Source organism: Triticum urartu, chromosome 1, assembly GCF_003073215.2.
Source record: "Triticum urartu cultivar G1812 chromosome 1, Tu2.1, whole genome shotgun sequence".
Lineage (NCBI taxonomy): Eukaryota > Viridiplantae > Streptophyta > Magnoliopsida > Poales > Poaceae > Triticum > Triticum urartu.
Window position 1 is genome coordinate 522,399,791 of NC_053022.1, and position 17,972 is coordinate 522,417,762.

General features: G+C 50.6%; 2 protein-coding genes and 1 pseudogene across 2 annotated transcripts; 1 reads left to right on the top strand and 2 right to left on the bottom strand.

The window, feature by feature from the left end:
* The first annotated feature begins 3,362 nt into the window (after positions 1 to 3,362).
* Positions 3,363 to 9,126, top strand: LOC125524952 (auxin response factor 14-like). The gene is made up of 10 exons (XM_048689982.1): positions 3,363 to 4,215; positions 4,323 to 4,379; positions 4,984 to 5,169; positions 5,264 to 5,348; positions 5,967 to 6,057; positions 6,142 to 6,306; positions 6,495 to 6,611; positions 6,684 to 6,759; positions 7,772 to 7,937; positions 8,029 to 9,126. The coding sequence occupies exons 1-10, from the start codon at positions 3,958 to 3,960 to the stop codon at positions 8,946 to 8,948; spliced, it is 2,121 nt and encodes a 706-aa protein (XP_048545939.1). The 5' UTR covers positions 3,363 to 3,957; the 3' UTR covers positions 8,949 to 9,126.
* A 1,380-nt stretch (positions 9,127 to 10,506) lies between these two features.
* LOC125533035 lies at positions 10,507 to 11,381 on the bottom strand (annotated as a pseudogene).
* Positions 11,382 to 13,231: 1,850 nt separating this feature from the next.
* Positions 13,232 to 17,181, bottom strand: LOC125524963 (O-methyltransferase ZRP4-like). The gene is made up of 2 exons (XM_048689988.1): positions 16,299 to 17,181; positions 13,232 to 13,790 (listed from the first exon to the last, which is right to left on the bottom strand). Exons 1-2 carry the CDS (start codon positions 17,118 to 17,120, stop codon positions 13,491 to 13,493), a joined length of 1,122 nt encoding a protein of 373 aa, XP_048545945.1. The 5' UTR covers positions 17,121 to 17,181; the 3' UTR covers positions 13,232 to 13,490.
* Between the last annotated feature and the right edge of the window lie 791 nt (positions 17,182 to 17,972).

The window sequence follows — 17,972 nt, forward strand, 5'->3', positions numbered from 1 at the left end:
GTTTTAAACTAGGATCAAATATTAAATAGGTTTCAGAAAAAGGTCAAAGCACGAAAATTTGCCACTGTTGGCCATAGACGCCCCGGTTGCCTCGCTTATCCAGACTCGGGCGAGACCACGGGGGCCACTCACCGGCACGGAGACGGACCCCACCACTCTTCATGACCAGCGTCGCGTCACCGGCCCGGCCAGCAGCGGCTGCAACCAGTATCCAAGCACTGTGGCACACTCCACTGTCGCATTTGACCGGTGAACAGCGGCGGCATCCGATGAGCCAGCCAGTCCAGTGGCAGCAAAGCCTGGGGCTGGGCAGTCGCCCCTCGTCTTTCCGGCCGGGCAGGGCAGGGCACGTGAACCCCCCAGAGCGTCAGCGAGTCAGAGGCAGCGGCGTTCGTCAGAGCATAGCGAGTACGCGGTCGACACGCCCCCCGGGAAAGCCGAGCCCTCCCTCCCTCTCCCCGCTCCGCTCTGCTCCCCCCCGCGTCCTGTCACCCGACGCGCCAACACGAGAGAGAAAGCCAGCGCCCACGCCTCACGCCCTCACGCGCGCGCGCATGGGCACACATGAGAATTCACACACATGACAGTCAGATGACACGCCGCGTCGTAGCAAACCCGCCGCTTGGCCGCACGGCGTGCAGGAGCTTTCGGCGAGCTCGGGAGGCACGGGCGAAGGTGAAACCGCTGCGAGCGCCCGGCTGAGGCCAACTCCAACTCGTGACCCCAAACAGAACGTCCATTTTATTCGTTTTTCGTTCGTTTGAGGATGGCAATGAGGCCATGTCCGCCCGGATTCGTGGATGTAGCGGACGGCCGTCCAACGCGTGGTCGCATCTCGCGTGCATACAATTTCTTTTCGCACACACATGTCTTTTATTTTCGACATTGATTTTTGATACATACATGGCAGCACATCATCAAATTTTCACTAGAATAGCAAGACCAAAGAACACAACAACCATAAAAAGACATTTTAAAAGATGACCAACTTCCATAATTGCTTCTGTAAGTTAGATTAATGCCTTCTCGATGTATTTATTGTTGATCTGCGGAGGCTCGATCTTGCGTGCTTCTTTCTTCCTCAAGTCTAGAGAAGTAGACGTTGCTTCCTCGCATCTAGTCTGATGTCTAGCATCTATTCTAGCAACAAGTGCATTAGTCCCATCTCTAGCCTCTATGACAGCTAAAAGTGCACGAACATCTACTAAATTGCGGTTTATCAATATATCGATGTAATCTTCTTCCCAATATCAAAAATTGCATCCATTCTACACAATATAATTTTAAGTTAGCACAACTAGTTAAATCCGAGAGCACAAATGAAGCTAAAATAGCACATACCCTATCGGTTGAGCACTTGATGAACAATCATCCGAAATATTCCGGCGTTGTAGACATGCGGCGCAAGACCTTCTTCGGGCAGTCGTCGCACTTAATGAGTGGCGACGGCGCGCCGACGAGCTTTTTGACCAGCACCGAGCCCGGCCAACCGCCGTTCATCTATCTACCGGCGGACCGTCGATGGTGTAGATCCGAGCGGCTAGAGGCGGAGTCAGTACCTGCATGCGGCCTTGCTGGGGCCTTCCGGTCCGGTGCCTGGCCAGTCCCTGGCACAACACGGCCTCCCACAGCCGGACGAGCTCAAACCTAACCAGATCCGCTCGAAATCCGGCCGTCGGGTGCGCAAATCAGGTGGCCGTTGTTGGGTAGCTCGGGTGCATCGAGGGAAAGAGGGTTGGGCGAGTGCACATCCGAGCTGGACAACTGCAATGGCAGTGGCGGCGACCGTGGCGAGGGGCAAGAGTGAAGAAGAGTGGATGGGGTGCGCCTGAAAGGAGAAGGGGGGCGGATAAAAAAAGGGATCCTTGTGCCACCGACGGGCGGGACAGGGGAGGACGTGCGCACAGTCCACCCGTTCGCGCGCTGTCCGTTTCACCTCAAAAACGGGTCAAACTTGAGTTGGCGATGAATCGAAGACGGACAAAAAACAGACATTGTCCATTTGTGTCCGCGCGCTAGGCCGTTTGGTATGTCCATTTTACCCAAACGGCAAATCTGTTTTTGGCGATGCGCGCGCGGTAAATCTGTTTTTTGCGCGCCGCGCGTCCAACCCCTGTTGGAGATGCTCTAAAACGGCTCAAATTTTAGCCGGAGATGGGTCAAAAGTGGACAAAAATCAAACAAAAGTCCGTTTACATCCGCACGCTGGGTCGTCTGATATGTTCGTTTTAGCCAAACAGACGCATTTGAACAGGATGGAGTCACGCGCCGGAGTTGGCCTTACGCCCACACGCGCGCGCATGGGCTCACATGAGAGTCAGATGACACGCCGTGTCGCCGCTCGGCCGCACGGCATGCAGCGGCGGCTTTCGGCGAGGGTGGCACGAGCGACGGGGGAAAGCGGGAGGGGTGGAGATCGGCGGGCGACCGCTCGGGGCGCCCGGCTGAGCCGCTGGCCGCGCCGTGCTGCCGAGTTAAAGGCGGAGGAGGGAGGGTCCCCGTGGGACGTGACGGGCCCTCTCCTGTGTGGTGAGTGCTGACGCCTTCCCCGACTGCTGTGCACGTCGCCTCGTGGTTGATTGATTTCCCTGCTTCGCGCGATCTTTTTGCACTGTCTGCCTGGACCGCTGTAGACAGAGAGAGAGAGAGGGGTGAGAAAGGAGTGGGTGGGGGAGCGAGGAAAAAGTGGGCGGGGAATCTCGCGGAGGCCGCGCTCGGCTGTATTCCCGGGCTCTCTTGTCGCGCCGCTCCGCCCCACACGACCACGGGCGGGCTGCCGCCGGGGACCAGTGGAGTGGCGGGCCCCGGTGTCATCAAGATTGGCCGTCGACGGACGGACGGACCCGTTTGCCCTCGCTGTTGTGTTGCTGACTTGCCGTGCCGGTGGTGGTTCTCCGTTTCTCTGGCCACGTGAAACAATCGTGCCGTTCCCTTCCGTGTGACAGGGTTTTTCCACGTAAACAATGACTTTGGCGGTCGTCTTGGGTTCCGGGTTTCACGTGGAGGCATGTGTTTTCATACTTTGTTTAACCTAGTACGCACTACACTCCAATGTTTCTCAACATTCGGTGCTCCTAATCACTGCCTAGATGACTAAACTAGCAACAGAGTACATTTTTTGAACGGAACTGGTTACCTTCCTCAGTAAAGTAAAGAGAGTGCATTCCTTTAGCAGCAGGAGCGCCTTTCGCCCTTTGCTCAGTTCGAATCGAGTTGCGACGACCGGCCCTTTAAATTTGTGGCGCACCCATGCACATTTGCGGCAGCACGTGACAGCGACACTGCCGGGCCTCTCCACGCCCCCTGAGACAAGCCACGCACAGCGCAGGCGCAAATAGACAAGCAGCGCAGCGCACCCCCACGAAAGCAACCTTTGCCTCTCTCTTTGCCCCGACGCGCGGCCCGAGGGAGCCACCCCCCTCTCTCTCTATTGCTGTGCGGGAACGGTGGAGGGAGGGAGCGGCAGCCACCACCCGACCGGACCCGGCCGAGACCATCCGTCCAAGCGCGGAACCCGACGCGGGGCAAGCAAACAAAGACCACCGGAAAAGGCCGGCGGGCGAGCCAAGCCCGGGCGCCTTTCGAGGCCCCCATCGCCATAAAGGCGCCGCGGCACGGCACAGGCCAGCAGCCGGCTACAGTGAGCGAGCGAGCACAGCGACCGCCGCAGCGTCCGGGGGAGACCACGGTGGGGGCGGGCGCCAGTTGCCGTACTCCCTGCCTTGGTAGTAGTGGATGGGACGGGCGGAGCGACATGGCTAGAGCGCGACGCGTTCGGCTTCGCGGGGTGGGCATTCATTGTTCGGTCCTGCCGCTGCCGCTGCCGCTGCCGCCACCGGTGCTAGCACCATAACTCGCTCCTCTGCGCCGCCATCCACCGCGCTGCGACGGCATTAACGCGGCGGGGGTTGGTCTAGCTAGCTAGCTAGCTTTGGGGGGAGAGCGACCGACCGACCGATGGGGATCGACCTGAACAGCGTGGAGGAGGACGGGGAGGCGGCGGCGGCGGCGGCTGTCGGCGTGTGCGGGGAGCTGTGGCACGCGTGCGCGGGGCCCGGCGTGGCGCTGCCCAGGCGCGGGAGCGCCGTCGTCTACCTGCCGCAGGCGCACCTCGCGGCGGGCGGCGGGGAGGCCCCGGCCCCGGCGCCGGCCCCGGCCGGGGCGCCGCGCGTGCCGCCCCACGTGGCGTGCCGCGTCGTCGGCGTCGAGCTATGCGTGAGTCCCCTTGCCATCCTCGCGTCCGGCCGTTCCGCTTCTTCTTCTACCTCTGAAACGAAGCCTCCTGATCGATCGATGGCGTGATTTTCGTGGTGCGCTTGCAGGCGGATGCGGCGACGGACGAGGTGTACGCGCGCCTCGCGCTGGTGGCGGACGCCGAGGTCAGTGCTCCTCCTTCAGTATCTTACTGTCGTTCGCTTCCATTTCCATTTCCATTTGGGGATCTCGGCTGTTGCTGTTCTATGTCAGTCGTTTCCTCCCCTTTTCCATATGCATTTGGTTCGTCGGAGCGTAGAGAGTTGGCATCACCAGTATGATTTCCGACAGTGAAATGTTGGAGCCTGAAACATGAACATTATCTCTCCTGCATCATTGTTTTCGGCAGTGAAATGTCGGAACCTGAAACACGAACATCGCCTCCCAGGCTCCCATGCATCCTTGTTTCCTTACCAGCTCACCCTGGCATCAGTTTCTACTGTACTATAAATCGTTGCTTAATTCCTCTTCATCTTTTGCTTCTGGATGTGAGTCTTTCATTGTGACCTTGGGGAAGGTACACTTGTTTTCCTCCAAAAAAAGAAATCATAGTAGTACGTAGTACATGAGAGCATGAATACACCGGTCCTGCCAAAACCGTAAGCATAACTACAGATGGCACGTAGTTATTACGATTTTGCTTGCAATGGAGTAGTATACCTGCGAACTTGCAAACAAGGTAAAATGCCATTCATTGCTCTGTGTAAGTGTTCCTCTTCTGTGCTTCAGATGTTCAGACAAAACGTCCGTGAGTCTGCATCCGAAGAGGGAGAAGACGGGATGGCGGGTGGTGACGGAGAGAAGAAGCCCCGTATGCCTCACATGTTCTGCAAGACCCTCACTGCCTCCGATACGAGCACGCATGGAGGTTTCTCCGTTCCTCGCCGGGCGGCCGAGGACTGTTTCGCACCTTTGGTAAGGCGCTTGGAAAAAAAAATCTAAACCTGCACATTCGTATAGTCGCTTGTGCTGCTGATCTCACCTCTTTAATCTCTTCAATTCTTTGCAGGACTACAAGCAGGTTAGGCCTTCTCAAGAGCTCGTTGCCAAGGATTTGCATGGCACGCAATGGAGGTTTCGCCATATTTATAGAGGTGTGTAACATGTCATGTTTACTTGGAGATTTTGCGGTTGCTGTTGCGATATTCATATACCTTCATGCTTTGCGTGGAAAGTAAAAAAAAAACTGCTATGCTTGCTGCATATGCTTTGATAAAGGCCGAATTTAGGGTATCAAATCTGGTTATGAAATCAGTTAGCTTGATTATTGTGGTTGCATTTGGAATTCAAGTCATTAGACGAGTAAGGTGGGCAATTCAAGGTGTCATCAAGTTTCTGTTAGTACTTTGTAGTATGAAAATGGTAATTTGTCTTCCCTTTCTTCATTGCCGACTTAAATTATGAAAGTGAAATTATGCCCCCATCTGTGACTCCTTAGGCTCTTGTTGTCATTTCTCTTGATAGGTCAGCTAGCTTTTGTTTTATTTTATCTGAGATCCTAGTGTGATCAATTTTCTAGTCGCGTTTAGTGAGTTTGTTCCTTGTTTTGACCTACTTAATACGCCTGAAGTTCTTGGGCAATGGATTTAAGTGTTAAACGTCATCTTCAGTAACTTACTACTCATTTTACTAGCATTGTCCAATATGTTTATTTCACCTTCTCTCAACTTGGTTCGCAATTTGATGCGCGGTAATACTGTCTGAAATTCCAGGTCAACCTCGTAGGCATCTTCTAACAACAGGCTGGAGTTCGTTTGTCAACAAGAAAAAACTAGTCTCCGGGGATGCAGTCTTATTTCTTCGGTAAGCATCTGGCAATTTAATGAATTAATGCTTTGTATGTTTTCTACATTCTTGTCAATGCCATAGACATTCTTTTTTTTACAGAGGTGATGATGGTGAACTAAGATTGGGTGTACGGAGAGCAGTTCAGCTTAGAAATGAAGCCCTTTTTAAAGCTGTCAACAGTAATGAATCAAAGCTGCACACACTATCTGCTGTTGCCAGTTCCTTGGAAAATAGAAGTATTTTCCATGTTTGTTTCGACCCAAGGTTTGTCTGTCAATGCACATTAAGTTAGGAAGTTCTGATTATTCACTTGGGCTATGCATATATTCTGTCTTTGCAATTTGATGGTCCTTTTGTCTTCATGGTGCTTCAGTCTTGTGCTTTACTACGCCTTTTAAGTATTATAAAACAGCTAGTGACCTAAATAATTCCAGTTTCTCATCCTTCCGCAGGAGTGGTGCATCAGAATTTATTGTGCCATATTGGAGGTTCTCTAAGAGCTTGAACCATTCGTTTTCCATTGGAATGAGATTTAAAGATTCCAATGAGAGTGATGATGCAAATGAGAGGTCTGTCCTTTTAGCTCACTGAAAATTGCATTTTTGTACATCAGTTGTTGAATTTTCATTTTTGTTCTGCAGGTCTACTGGATTGATTTCAGGTATTAGTGAAGTTGACCCCATAAGATGGCCTGGATCAAAATGGAGATGCCTACAGGTATACATGTGACTAAGATACTAGTTATGGTTCTCAACTCTGGCTTGTAGGTTCTTCACTTCTATGTTCATTGACTGTCGTGTTCTAGAAGTACTTGCCACTGTTTCTCCTGAAATAAAGACTGGAATTCCAACTCTTAGTAAAATGAGCTTCTCTCACTATTGATTTTTCAGTATTTCAGAGACTAGGTAGCTCTCTTTCTAGAATTGACTGAGTGCACTTTCTGTATTTGCGATAGCACTTGGACCAGGTAGTTATATAACAGTGAACAAGGTATAGGGTGCATAACATGGAAACCGTTATGATAGGCTGGTAGAAGCTAAGTTGAATGAAATATTAGAGAAAATATTAACCCTATCAACTGTCCAAAACCGGATCTTGTATTTACAATGAGCAACAGCACTTTCGTCATTTTTTTGGTCTAAGACTTTGAATTGTCCTCCATCAAAGTAAAATTCTTTTCAAAACTTGAACTTAGGTGATGGGTTGCCATTGCTGTGATCAGATCCCTATCTGAGTTCTGATTCAAAGTCATAACATCATTGACCTGAAAATGGAAAATATCCATAACTTTTAGGGAGTTCCCGTTTGTGAACTATAACCACAGATGCATTTAGGGTGCGTTTGGATGCTACCCATGCTGGCCCTACCAAACTGCGGGCTCGCCAAAAAATTGGCGCACCATCCGGCCGCCCGCGATTTGGCCCTGCGTTGGCGAAAAAATGAACTGCACTTGCCCATGTAGCCCCGGCGGACCAAATAATTGGTTCCGAACCAAACGGGAGCCCTGCCCTTGGTCAACGCCGATGTTTTGGCGTGGCGTCCGCAGGCTCCAAACCAAACAGCCCCTTAACTTGTCCTCGATAAAAATGTATGTATGTAGAACTAAAATACGTCTAGATACAACCATTTCTCTGATAAGTATTTCTGGACGAAGGGAGTACTACATAGTAGGTTGTGGTCCTCAAATTTCTGCTGAAGTGAAGTGTTGCTTTGTTTTCATGTTTTACAGGTAAGATGGGATGATGGTAACCATTGCAACCACCAACGCAGGGTTTCTCCGTGGGAGATTGAGAGAGTTGGTGGTTCAATCTCAGTTACTGATTGTCTGTCGGCATCCAGTTCGAAGCGAGCCAAATTGTACTTTCCTCAAGGCAATTTGGATGCTCCAGTTACCGGTAGGTCCTGCAGCATGACTCAGACATCTGTTTTGATACATGTTAGCTTCATTGTGTCTTTTTCGAATTAACCCTGTGACCAAACTTGCAGATGGAAATGGTTATCCGGACTCAGTGGAAACTGGAAGCTTCCACAGGGTCTTGCAAGGTCAAGAATTGTTGATGGGCTCTAGGGCTCATGGCGCTGCGCGCTCCCAGTCGCCCGACGTCGCAAAGTTTCGAACTCCGGATCACCAGCGGTTCTCCGCGAATGCGCGGAGCTACATCCCGCAGCAGAGCCCGGTGGAGTTTCCCTACCATTCCTCAGGCTTCGGCGAATCCCTCAGGTTCCCAGAGGTCTTGCAAGGTCAAGAAATGTCTCAAGCACTTCGCTTCTACCAAGGAACTGCTTTTGACGCCCGCGCGCAGCACGGCGGCGTCGTCGGCCCGTTCGGCTACGCGCAACGATCAGCTGCGCCGGGTGGACTGTCGCCTGCAGCTCAGGGCTATGCTCTCGGGCAGTTCACGCCGTCGGCGGCGGCGGCGAAAGTGTCCTCTCCTTCCTCCGTCCTGATGTTTAACCAGGCGACGGTCCCGCAGTTCGACTTGGAAGGCAGAGCCAGCAGCTACAGAGGCGCGTATGGCGGCCAGTGTCCTCCCGCCATGGAGATGGCGAGGGAGACGGAGGAGGCCTGGCCGTGCGCACAGCGCCGGACGCCAAGCGTGACGGGGACGGGGTGCCGCCGGTTCGAAGAATGGATAAAGGCCTCGACTCCGGCGAGTGCTGACGGTGGCAGGGCCAGACCGGCGGCCGCCGGAGACGTCGTCGGGCGGAGCAACTGCCGGCTGTTTGGGTTCTCCCTGACTGATCAGAAGGTGCTGGGAGGAGCAGGTGAGGGTGATGCCAAGGAAGGGGACGCGGATGATGTGGTGGCGGAGTGCGCCGACCCGCGGGTGCTCGACTTGTTTGGGCGCGGCCACCCTGCTCCCGGCGCTCTGCATGCCATCGTCGCCGCTCCCCTGGGGATGTGATGGTGCTGCTCAGTTGCGTACGTTGTAGTATCGGACAATTGGTTTTCCATTGGTTGAAGACGGACGCCATCTGTAATCTCTCACCTAGGCCACTCTTAAATTCTAGCAGTAGATTCTACTCTACTTGACATTCACTTGCGTGGATCTTGATGCTTCTTATGAGTCGTCACCTTCTGAACACCTGCGTGAGCGGGGAACCTGATGCTACTAGGGCGTGTTTGGTTCCAGTTTTGAACAGTAGTCGCATTACATGCTCTTCTCAACCTAGCCTGGTTGAGGGAAAAAAGGCCCTAATACCGAAAAGTCCATTCTGCACCTGAGCTCATATGCTCCCGCATGAACAGTAAAATCGAAAAAAATTCAAAAAATTCCAAATTTTTTTTGGGAGAAACATTGACAAAAGTTCTAAGTGCCTGCAAAAATTCATCATGAAATCACATTCCTGTAAGGCGTGGCAAAAAAAACAAATTCAGTGCTTCAAAATGCATTTGAAAGTAGCTTTTTCAGAGTACTATTTTTGTTTTTTTTTGCCACGCCTTCTAGGAATGTGATTTCATGACGAATTTTTGCAGGCACTTAGAACTTTTGTCAATGTTTCTCTCAAAATGTTTTTGGAATTTTTTGAATTTTTTTCAATTTTTTTTTCGATTTTACTGTTCATGCGGGAGCATATGAGCTCGGGTGCAGATTAGCCGCGTCCCCCTAATACGCCATATGCAACTTGATTGGTTGCCTGCATCCCTAGTCCCTGCATCTAGTAATACGCAAGTGCACTTTATTAGGTTGGCTGCATTGGCCCTAGCGACTCATGAACACGACGTTTGGTTGCATACGTCGTACATGTTGTGCTTACCTTGTACTCTAGTTGGTGAGCTTACCCACAATGATCACACCTAGCACACCAACGCCACAACACAGCAATGGTGACGAACTGTGCAAAGATGATGAAGTTCTTCAGTTTTAGGCCGAACTGACGATCCACCTTAGCAGCTTCCACTTTGACAGCTCCAACCTTGGCACTGTTGACACTACTGCCTCCGTGCTTTCGCACCCAGGCGGAGTAAGCTTGTTCTGCTGCCTGCTTAGTCTTGAACCCTCTATAGTTGCTGTTGCTATACGATGCCACTTGTGCATTGGCTTCTTCCCATGGACTATAAACCCCTGGAACCTCACCAATGAACACGGCATACCACTTGCCCTAGCAATGCACAAGAGCAAGAGTTGAAGCAGCAAATCAATGGAGCACAAGTAGCAAGCAAAGTAGTACACAAACAACAATGAATCAGAAGAGAAGTAAAGCATCCATGATCATACGACATAGTTCTTCCTAGCACTACCTTGGTGTTAACCTACCGCCACATCCAAAAGAGGGTGTCGTCCTACCACCGCAAGTTCACCGTCACCGTAAGGGGTTAGTATATACCACCCCACCAAAATATACAGACCATCAAATAGTTTTTGAGCCCTAGCTACACAAAATGTACGTCGTCATCGTCGTCGTCGTCGCCACCACCACCATTGCCGTCGGGGATCATGCACGCTCACAGGCAGCACTACTCTAGTAGTAGTGCTTGCCCAGCCAGCTCCTGAGCCACAACACCCTGTGAGCGTCGGTCATGGCAACGAACCCAACACCCTGGGCCTTGTTGTCAAGTAGGTGGCTGAGAGCTGCCATGAGAGCCTCGTCGCTGAAGCCACCCTGGGTCATGACAACGCCATACAGGTCAAGGTGGACGTCGAGGGGCTTGCACTTCCTGATGGCTGTTGCCACCTCCTTCACCGCCTCAGTCATGCTGCAGAAGACATTGATCTCCTCCTCTATCAGGCCTCCTCTCTTCCTCTTCCTATCAACGGGGTCAAATGGCTTGTCGAAGGGCTTCGCAGCGGGCTTGTCAGGGCCATCAAGGATCTCGACGTCCGGGGTCCCAGGGAAGTCAGGCATGGGAGAACCAAGAGGCTCCCCTGAGCCCATGGCATGCTTCCCAGTTGCCAGCCCGAAGGAGAAGATGTGCTGCATCTGGTTGTAGTTCTAGATGGGTGTGTTGAGGAACTCAGCGTCCCTTGGGTGGTCCTAAGAATGAAACACAAGTGTTGTTAGTTGCGATTAGGAGTAGGCAATGGTGGGCAGTATGAAAAGGAAGAGGGCTGTGAGCTAACCAGGACATGGTCGGCGTAGTGCTCTGCCTCCAGAACTATGGAGCAAGTGTTCTCATCCCATGAGGCGCCGCTAAGGTCTCTCAGCTTGGACACTTGGATCCATCGATTTCTCCACTTCCTCAGGTGGTTGTACACCTGGGTGGCAGACACCTCTTGCCCACAGAACTCGAACACCTGCTTCGCAACGGTGTTCAAGTGCACCTCCTTGAAGCCCTTGTCAGTCCTAACTCCACTAGAGATGACCTCACACATCTTGTTTAGCACGAACGTGGACATGAACGGTTGCCACTTCATGTTGTTCGACCTACCATCCTTCTTTGCCTTTGCTGCTGCTAGCTTGAGTGCAGCGGTAGCAGCAGTAGTTGGCTCAACGAGCACTACTGGCACATAGAGGGAATCAGACTCGAACACCTCTGAATCAGGTGCCATCTCGGACATAGGCTGCGAGTCCTCGACAAACGATGGAGCAAACTGGCTGTCGGACACGACAAGGGCCTGACTAAGATATTGCGTCTGCGTGGTCATGTCCTACAATCGTAGCACGCATTGCCAGTGAGCATAGCACACAACATACCAGACAATCCATGAAAGCAGGAGCATACATGTACATGGTTCATCACGATCATAGCAAGCACATGCTTCATCACTATCATACTAAGCATACATGTACATGGTTCATCGCTATCATAGCAAGCACATGACCACCAATAGCTACAAATCACAGATCTGAGCATGATTCAACACAAGCACAAGGTTCAACTTCAAACTCTACTACTAATCTAGCCTACCACATGCTTGAACATCTAGCCCTACCACAAATTGTAACCGCAGCATAGCAACCAACCATATCAGCTCACAGATCAGACCACTAATCAACCATGCATCTAGATCAAACCCTAGCTGCAGCTCAGATCTAGCTAGAAGGAACAGAGAGAAAGGAGGATTGAACTCACAGAGGCCATGGCTGCAGCTTGAGGACGAGGGGGGACAGTGGTGGAAGATGAACGCCGGCCGGTGAAGGAGCTCCGACGCCGTGGACAACCGGCCGATGAAGATGCGCCGCTTACCTGCTCGTCGGTGCCGATGCGCGTCGACGGGAAAGCTCGAACGGAGGAAGAATGGTGGCGGGAGTTGGGGCGGTGAGGGAGGGGCTAAATAGGGTGTGGAGCGGCGGGAGGTGAGCCGAAATCCTCCCGCTGATTTTTCGGCGACGCGGGCGAGCTCGCGCCATCTCCCCTGCTCGCACGAGGGGAGAAGCGCGTCGCCCTCCTCTGCCTCGCCTTGGCCAGGCTCACGAGCTACTGCCGATTCGTGCATTGCCCCTGGGCCGGGTCTGGACGTGCTTTAAGCTTCGTGCGATGCGGGCCGCACAGTGAATGCAGGAAACCAAACAGGCCAAATTCTTCCCGCCCGGGCCAGGCTGGGCCTCATGCGGGCAACCAAACACGTCCCTACTTGTTGTGTTCTCCTCCATGTCTTATTTTTTGGTTGTGACTAGGGGCTGTTTGGATGGTGGCCGACGGTTGCCACACCAAAATTTTGGCGTTGACTGATTGCAGGGAGTAGCGTTTGGATCATAGCTCAAGTCCCGTGACCACGCCAATATTTTGATCGGACGGTTCAGATTTCACGCCCACACGCGGGCGAAACCAAGGCGGCCGATTCCTGCGCCAAAATATTGGCTCGCCCTGATTTGGCGTGGCCATCTCGGGCGTAAAGCAAACGGTCCCTAGATCTCATTGCATTGAGATTGAGACTTGACGAAGTCTCAGTCGGAATATATAAAAATAAAAAAATAATTAAAAGAATATTTTACACAGATCTCCACATAAGATCTCATGAATATAGCAGCGACCAAGACTTTGTTAAGTCTCAACCGAGATTTAGCAATTCCATTTTTTTCCTCATGTGTTCTTGAAACCGAACAAAACAGCTAAACGACTTTGAGAAACGCAATACATCGCCACAATAATTGTGCATAGATACATTTTGCAGCGGTACAAAGTCCTTTCTTTTTCAGAAACATGTATTACATCCGGGTTTATACGACGTGTATGTTCTTAGGATCCACAGACTCGCGTACTTTGACTAACAAAATATGAGTTTTATGCCACAAAAATATGAAATGCGTTTGAATATGAATTCAATTATATGCTTTTCGTGAAATAGAACACATACTTCTTTTTTTATCTAATAGAGGGCATAAGAACACACACATGCCCTATAAATCGGGGAGAGGGAGTATTTTAGGGCTTTCATACATGATATTAACAGCTACATGAAACATATAACCATACTTTTACCCGAAACTCAGGCCTAATCAACCAAACCATTATTCGGTTTTCATGAGCATGCATGTCTCCACACATACTCAAAAAAACACTTCTACGGGTAGACCTCGATGATTGACCTGAACCCTAGAACTGGTATAATCTTGTAGCCACTAAACCCAGCTTCGAGGAAGATCTTTTTCCACTCTTGCTCATCTCGCTCAATGCCATCGACAATCATCATGTAGAGGTCGAACATGGACTGCAGCTCCCGGTGCTTTACGTGTGACGGCCCGGCTCCAATCACTATGTCGATGATTATTACCTTTCCTCCTTTCCCTCTCGGAGGAATAGATTTCTTGCAGTTCTTTAGTATCTTGACACAGTCCTCGTGTCCCCAGTCATGTAGTACCCACTGAAATGGACATACATTGAGAGTTATAAAACTAATATGCGTGCCTTCATTGACAATGTGCAAAATGCTTGTATGGTTTTGTCGTACAAAATGCATTATATGCCGGAGTATGTACATGGTATACACATAAAAAACATGATAGGGGAGGTCGGCTTTGCCTGTTTGCCCTCGATGAAATGAACTCTACAAATTTGTTGCCGAGTGCTCGTGACTCTGCATCCTGCCTACACATGCTGGAAATTTAAGGACAGGACACCACTGTATTGCTATCTCCAGATGTCGTAACTTACACATGATCTATTAGGTCCGTATGAGATTGGATTAACTACCGTGCATGGGAGGTCCCGTGCACGGTCCAGCCATTGATTGCTATGCCGTGATTCGTGCTAGATAGTGCAACTTACCCATATTTTTTTCATATGATTCAAAGATTGTATCAATTTTATCTTTTGAATACAAAGTCAGATTTATCACCTGGTTGCACATTTGCATTTCTCGTAATGAAGCCTTCCAAACAAAATCAATCTTGAATATATTTTGACAAAATTTAAAATTTAGGTTCTAAAACATGATGAAACTGGTAAAAAAATATGAAAAATGCAAATAGATCATGATTTTTTAGAAATTTAGGAAAAAGCAAAAAATCTTTAAAAATCGAACAAACTTGACCTACTGGCGTACTCGTATAAATTTTTTGACAAAGAACTCCCTAAAAAATTTGAGTGAAAAACATAATAATTTTTCCAAGACAATATAGAGTGACTCTAAGGTTGTTTGGATAGAAAGATTATAGAGAACTAGCTCTAGGTAAACGCAATTTCTGTTGTAACAACCAAAAATCTTGTTTGGATCGCCTAACTGAATCATGGATAAAGAAAACTGAGTTCTACAAAACCTCAAAAACCCAGCTTATAGAAAAACGACTATTTGGCGTTTTTATATAAACCAGTTTTATGAATACGGTGGCCACATACGGAGCGCATGGTGCCATGGCCGATGTGCTCCTCCTTCTGCCGACGACGATGTCCGCAATCCTCTTCGGGCATGAGCGAGGCGCCGACGAGTGGGTGAGCTCGCCGCTCGGGGCCCAGACGTGGTCGTGGTCGTGTCGCACGACGACGCATCATAGCGCCGCCACGTCCTCTGCAGGCACAAGCGAGGCGACGCTGGAAGTCAGTGCGGCTCAGCGAGCTCTCGCCGCTCTGGCCCGGACGTGGCCTTCGTCGTGTGACACGGCGACGAAGCACAAGGGTCGCGACGTGCTCTACAGGCATCAGCGAGTTTACGCTGGAAGTCGGCGAGGCTCGGCGAGCTTGCCGTTCGTGGCTTGAACGTGCCCGTCGCCGTATGGCATGGTGACTTGGCGAGGCGGGAGCCGGGAGCTGCCGCGGAATACAGAGTGCCATAGCCGATGTGTTCGTCTTACCGACAGTTGCTACAACCTGATCTCCCCAGCGTACGCGAACGGCGAACAGCATCACATCATAAGCACTGCCCCCTGCCTAGTCATCCCAGCGGCGCACAGAGGATACTGCTGCATGGCCGGCAGCCTAGTTCGTTGTCATCACTGTCGCCACCGACAGCGCCCTTGTCTCTGTCGCCGTATTTGGGGAAGTGGCCGCAGCGAGGCTGACAGGAGCGCTCGACGGAGACGCTCCCGCTAAGCGCCAGCAGCTCAATAGATCGACCGAAGGAACGTATTGGAATTTTGACTAAGTCGTTGTGTGATGGAGCTGCGTATCCATGCTTTCTTATTTTTCTCATCCAAACAAAGTATTGTATGTGCTTACCTTAACAAAATAACTAACCAAAACTGGTTTTCCTAAAAATCCTCTAAAAACTCGTTTTCTAAAATCCTACTTCTAATTCCCTGTATCCAAACAACCACTAATATAGTGCTGATTTTGTTTTCTTCGCCAACAATACCACGAAAGGCTTTTCTTCGCAAAAAAAAAAAACTGCGTGCGTAACACTTGAGCAAGTTTGTTGTAAAAAAAATCATGATTTTTCGACCATTTTCGCTATATATTTCAGAGTTTTATCATGTCTCAGATTTTAAAACTGCCCAAATGTATTCAAGGGTGGTCTTATTTCAAATTATTAATCGCAAGGAACACACTGACACAAACAGATTATAAATTAGACTTTTGATTCAATAGATAAATAAAATTCAAACTTCAAAATCAAATGAAGAAGGCATGGGTGAGTGAAGTACTATACGTGTAATGTAAGAAGTAAAGGAAGAGAGAGATTGACTCAGGCATGGGACCCATGCACGGTGCATGGTAGAATCTCTTTTCTCTGATCTGTATCGACATACATTTTCAGGGTCGTGTGTCTGCTGTGTGACCGTGCATGTTATCACTTTTTAACTTCAGATCTACACACGTTGAACTCCTGCCACCTTGTTTACAGCATGTTGATGAAGGGCGTACGCAGTGCACATGCATGCACGAAGACGAAGAGAAAGAAGTTTGCTGGACCTACGAACGAGTACGACGTACATACCTTGAGAAAGACAGCGTCTGCCGGCGGAACGCTCTCGAACATGTCGCCGACGACGTACTTCACGTCGGTGCCAGCCGGAGCCTTGTCGACGACGTGGTCGAGGTCCATCACGGTGCATTCCAGACTTGGGAACGCCCTGGAGATGGCCTGGGCCGCCGCGCCGAGGCCGCCCCCGACGTCCATCAGGGAGCCTATCCCCTGGAAGACCTCGCCGCACTCCCTCATGGCGATGTCCATGATGAAGCTGCTGTCCGAGACCATCCCGTCGTTGATGAGCGCGTCGAAGGTGGCGTCGTGGTCCGCCATCGTCCACAGGGCCTCGCCGTGCGCCTGCGTGAAGAGGCACGGGTCCGGCAGCGCGTGCTCGAACCACGCGCCGATGCCCAGGAATGTGGTGACGAAGTTGGGGCTGAGGAGCATGGTGATGATCGAGACCAGGTTCCACGAGCCGACGAGGAGGCGGGAGACCGGCGTGAGGGCGTACAAGGGCTCGGCGGCGACGGCGCCGTTGCAGCTGCCGTTGCTCACGGGGGCAGCAGGAACGACGACGTCCTGCTGCTGGACGACGCTGAAGACGCCCGAGACGGTGAGCGTGCGCATGAGGCGGCGCAGGCAGGGGATCTTGGACGGGTGCACCGCGACCCTGGCGGCTATCTGAGGGAGGGTGGCGGCGCCGCCGTGGTGGTGGATGGCGTCGGCGAGGCGGAGGTCAAGGGCCGACTTGAGCGCCATGGACTTGATGTAGGAGAATGTGGTCGCCCAGAGCTCGTGCTCGGCGTCCAGCACGGCCTGGTCGTCGGTGCTCTTGACGGTGAGCGCCATGGTGCAGTGTGCTTGTGCTTCCCTACGTTTGGGTTGGTGATTGAGTCTACATGGAGAACCAAATCGTTGCTTCTCTATATAGAGATCGACGTGCCGCTCGTGGTGCACAAAAATACAAAATGAGCGGTACGACATTTGTACAAACTGACGCAGCATTTGGAAGATGCGTGCCCATGAGAGTGGGTACATGAGTACATTTCTCCTTTTAATAATTCTTTGTTGCAAAATGTGATACACCTTTTTTAGCTGGGCAAAATGTGATACTTAAAAAATGCAAGAGAAGCTACCTCGAAGTTCGAACTTACAAACATTCTTCCAAGAGTAAGATTTGGTAGCGGTGTCAACTTATTTTGAAAATATTAACAGGAAATTGTTGCACAATTCAAGCAGATGGACGAGGCGACAAAGGGTGGATTTTATTTATTCAAAATGAAGTATCAAGAGAATACAAACATAATAATTACACACGGGATCACTGCATGACTAGGATGCACATATCTAACATCGATATGCACATATAAAGAATCACACCAACAAAGAGCAAAGTCATACAAGACTAAAAGTATGCCTAGGTAGAGTAAAAAGAAAAAAACCGAAGCAATGAAAAAAGAAAAAAAAGATTGTGAACTACAACAACGACCACCGTACCAACTATATATTAACATCACAAGAACAACAAGAAATGTTCTCCAACAGCAACGTCCCCAGGATGATAACGAAGATGAAGCACTGCTGTTGCCGGATTCAACCATCAAAGGTCAGATCCTAGGAACCACCTTAGAGATCAAGTCAAAGCAAATCCGAGCAATGCTTTCAAAAAGGTACGATGCAAAAGCACTGCCATAGCCAAGT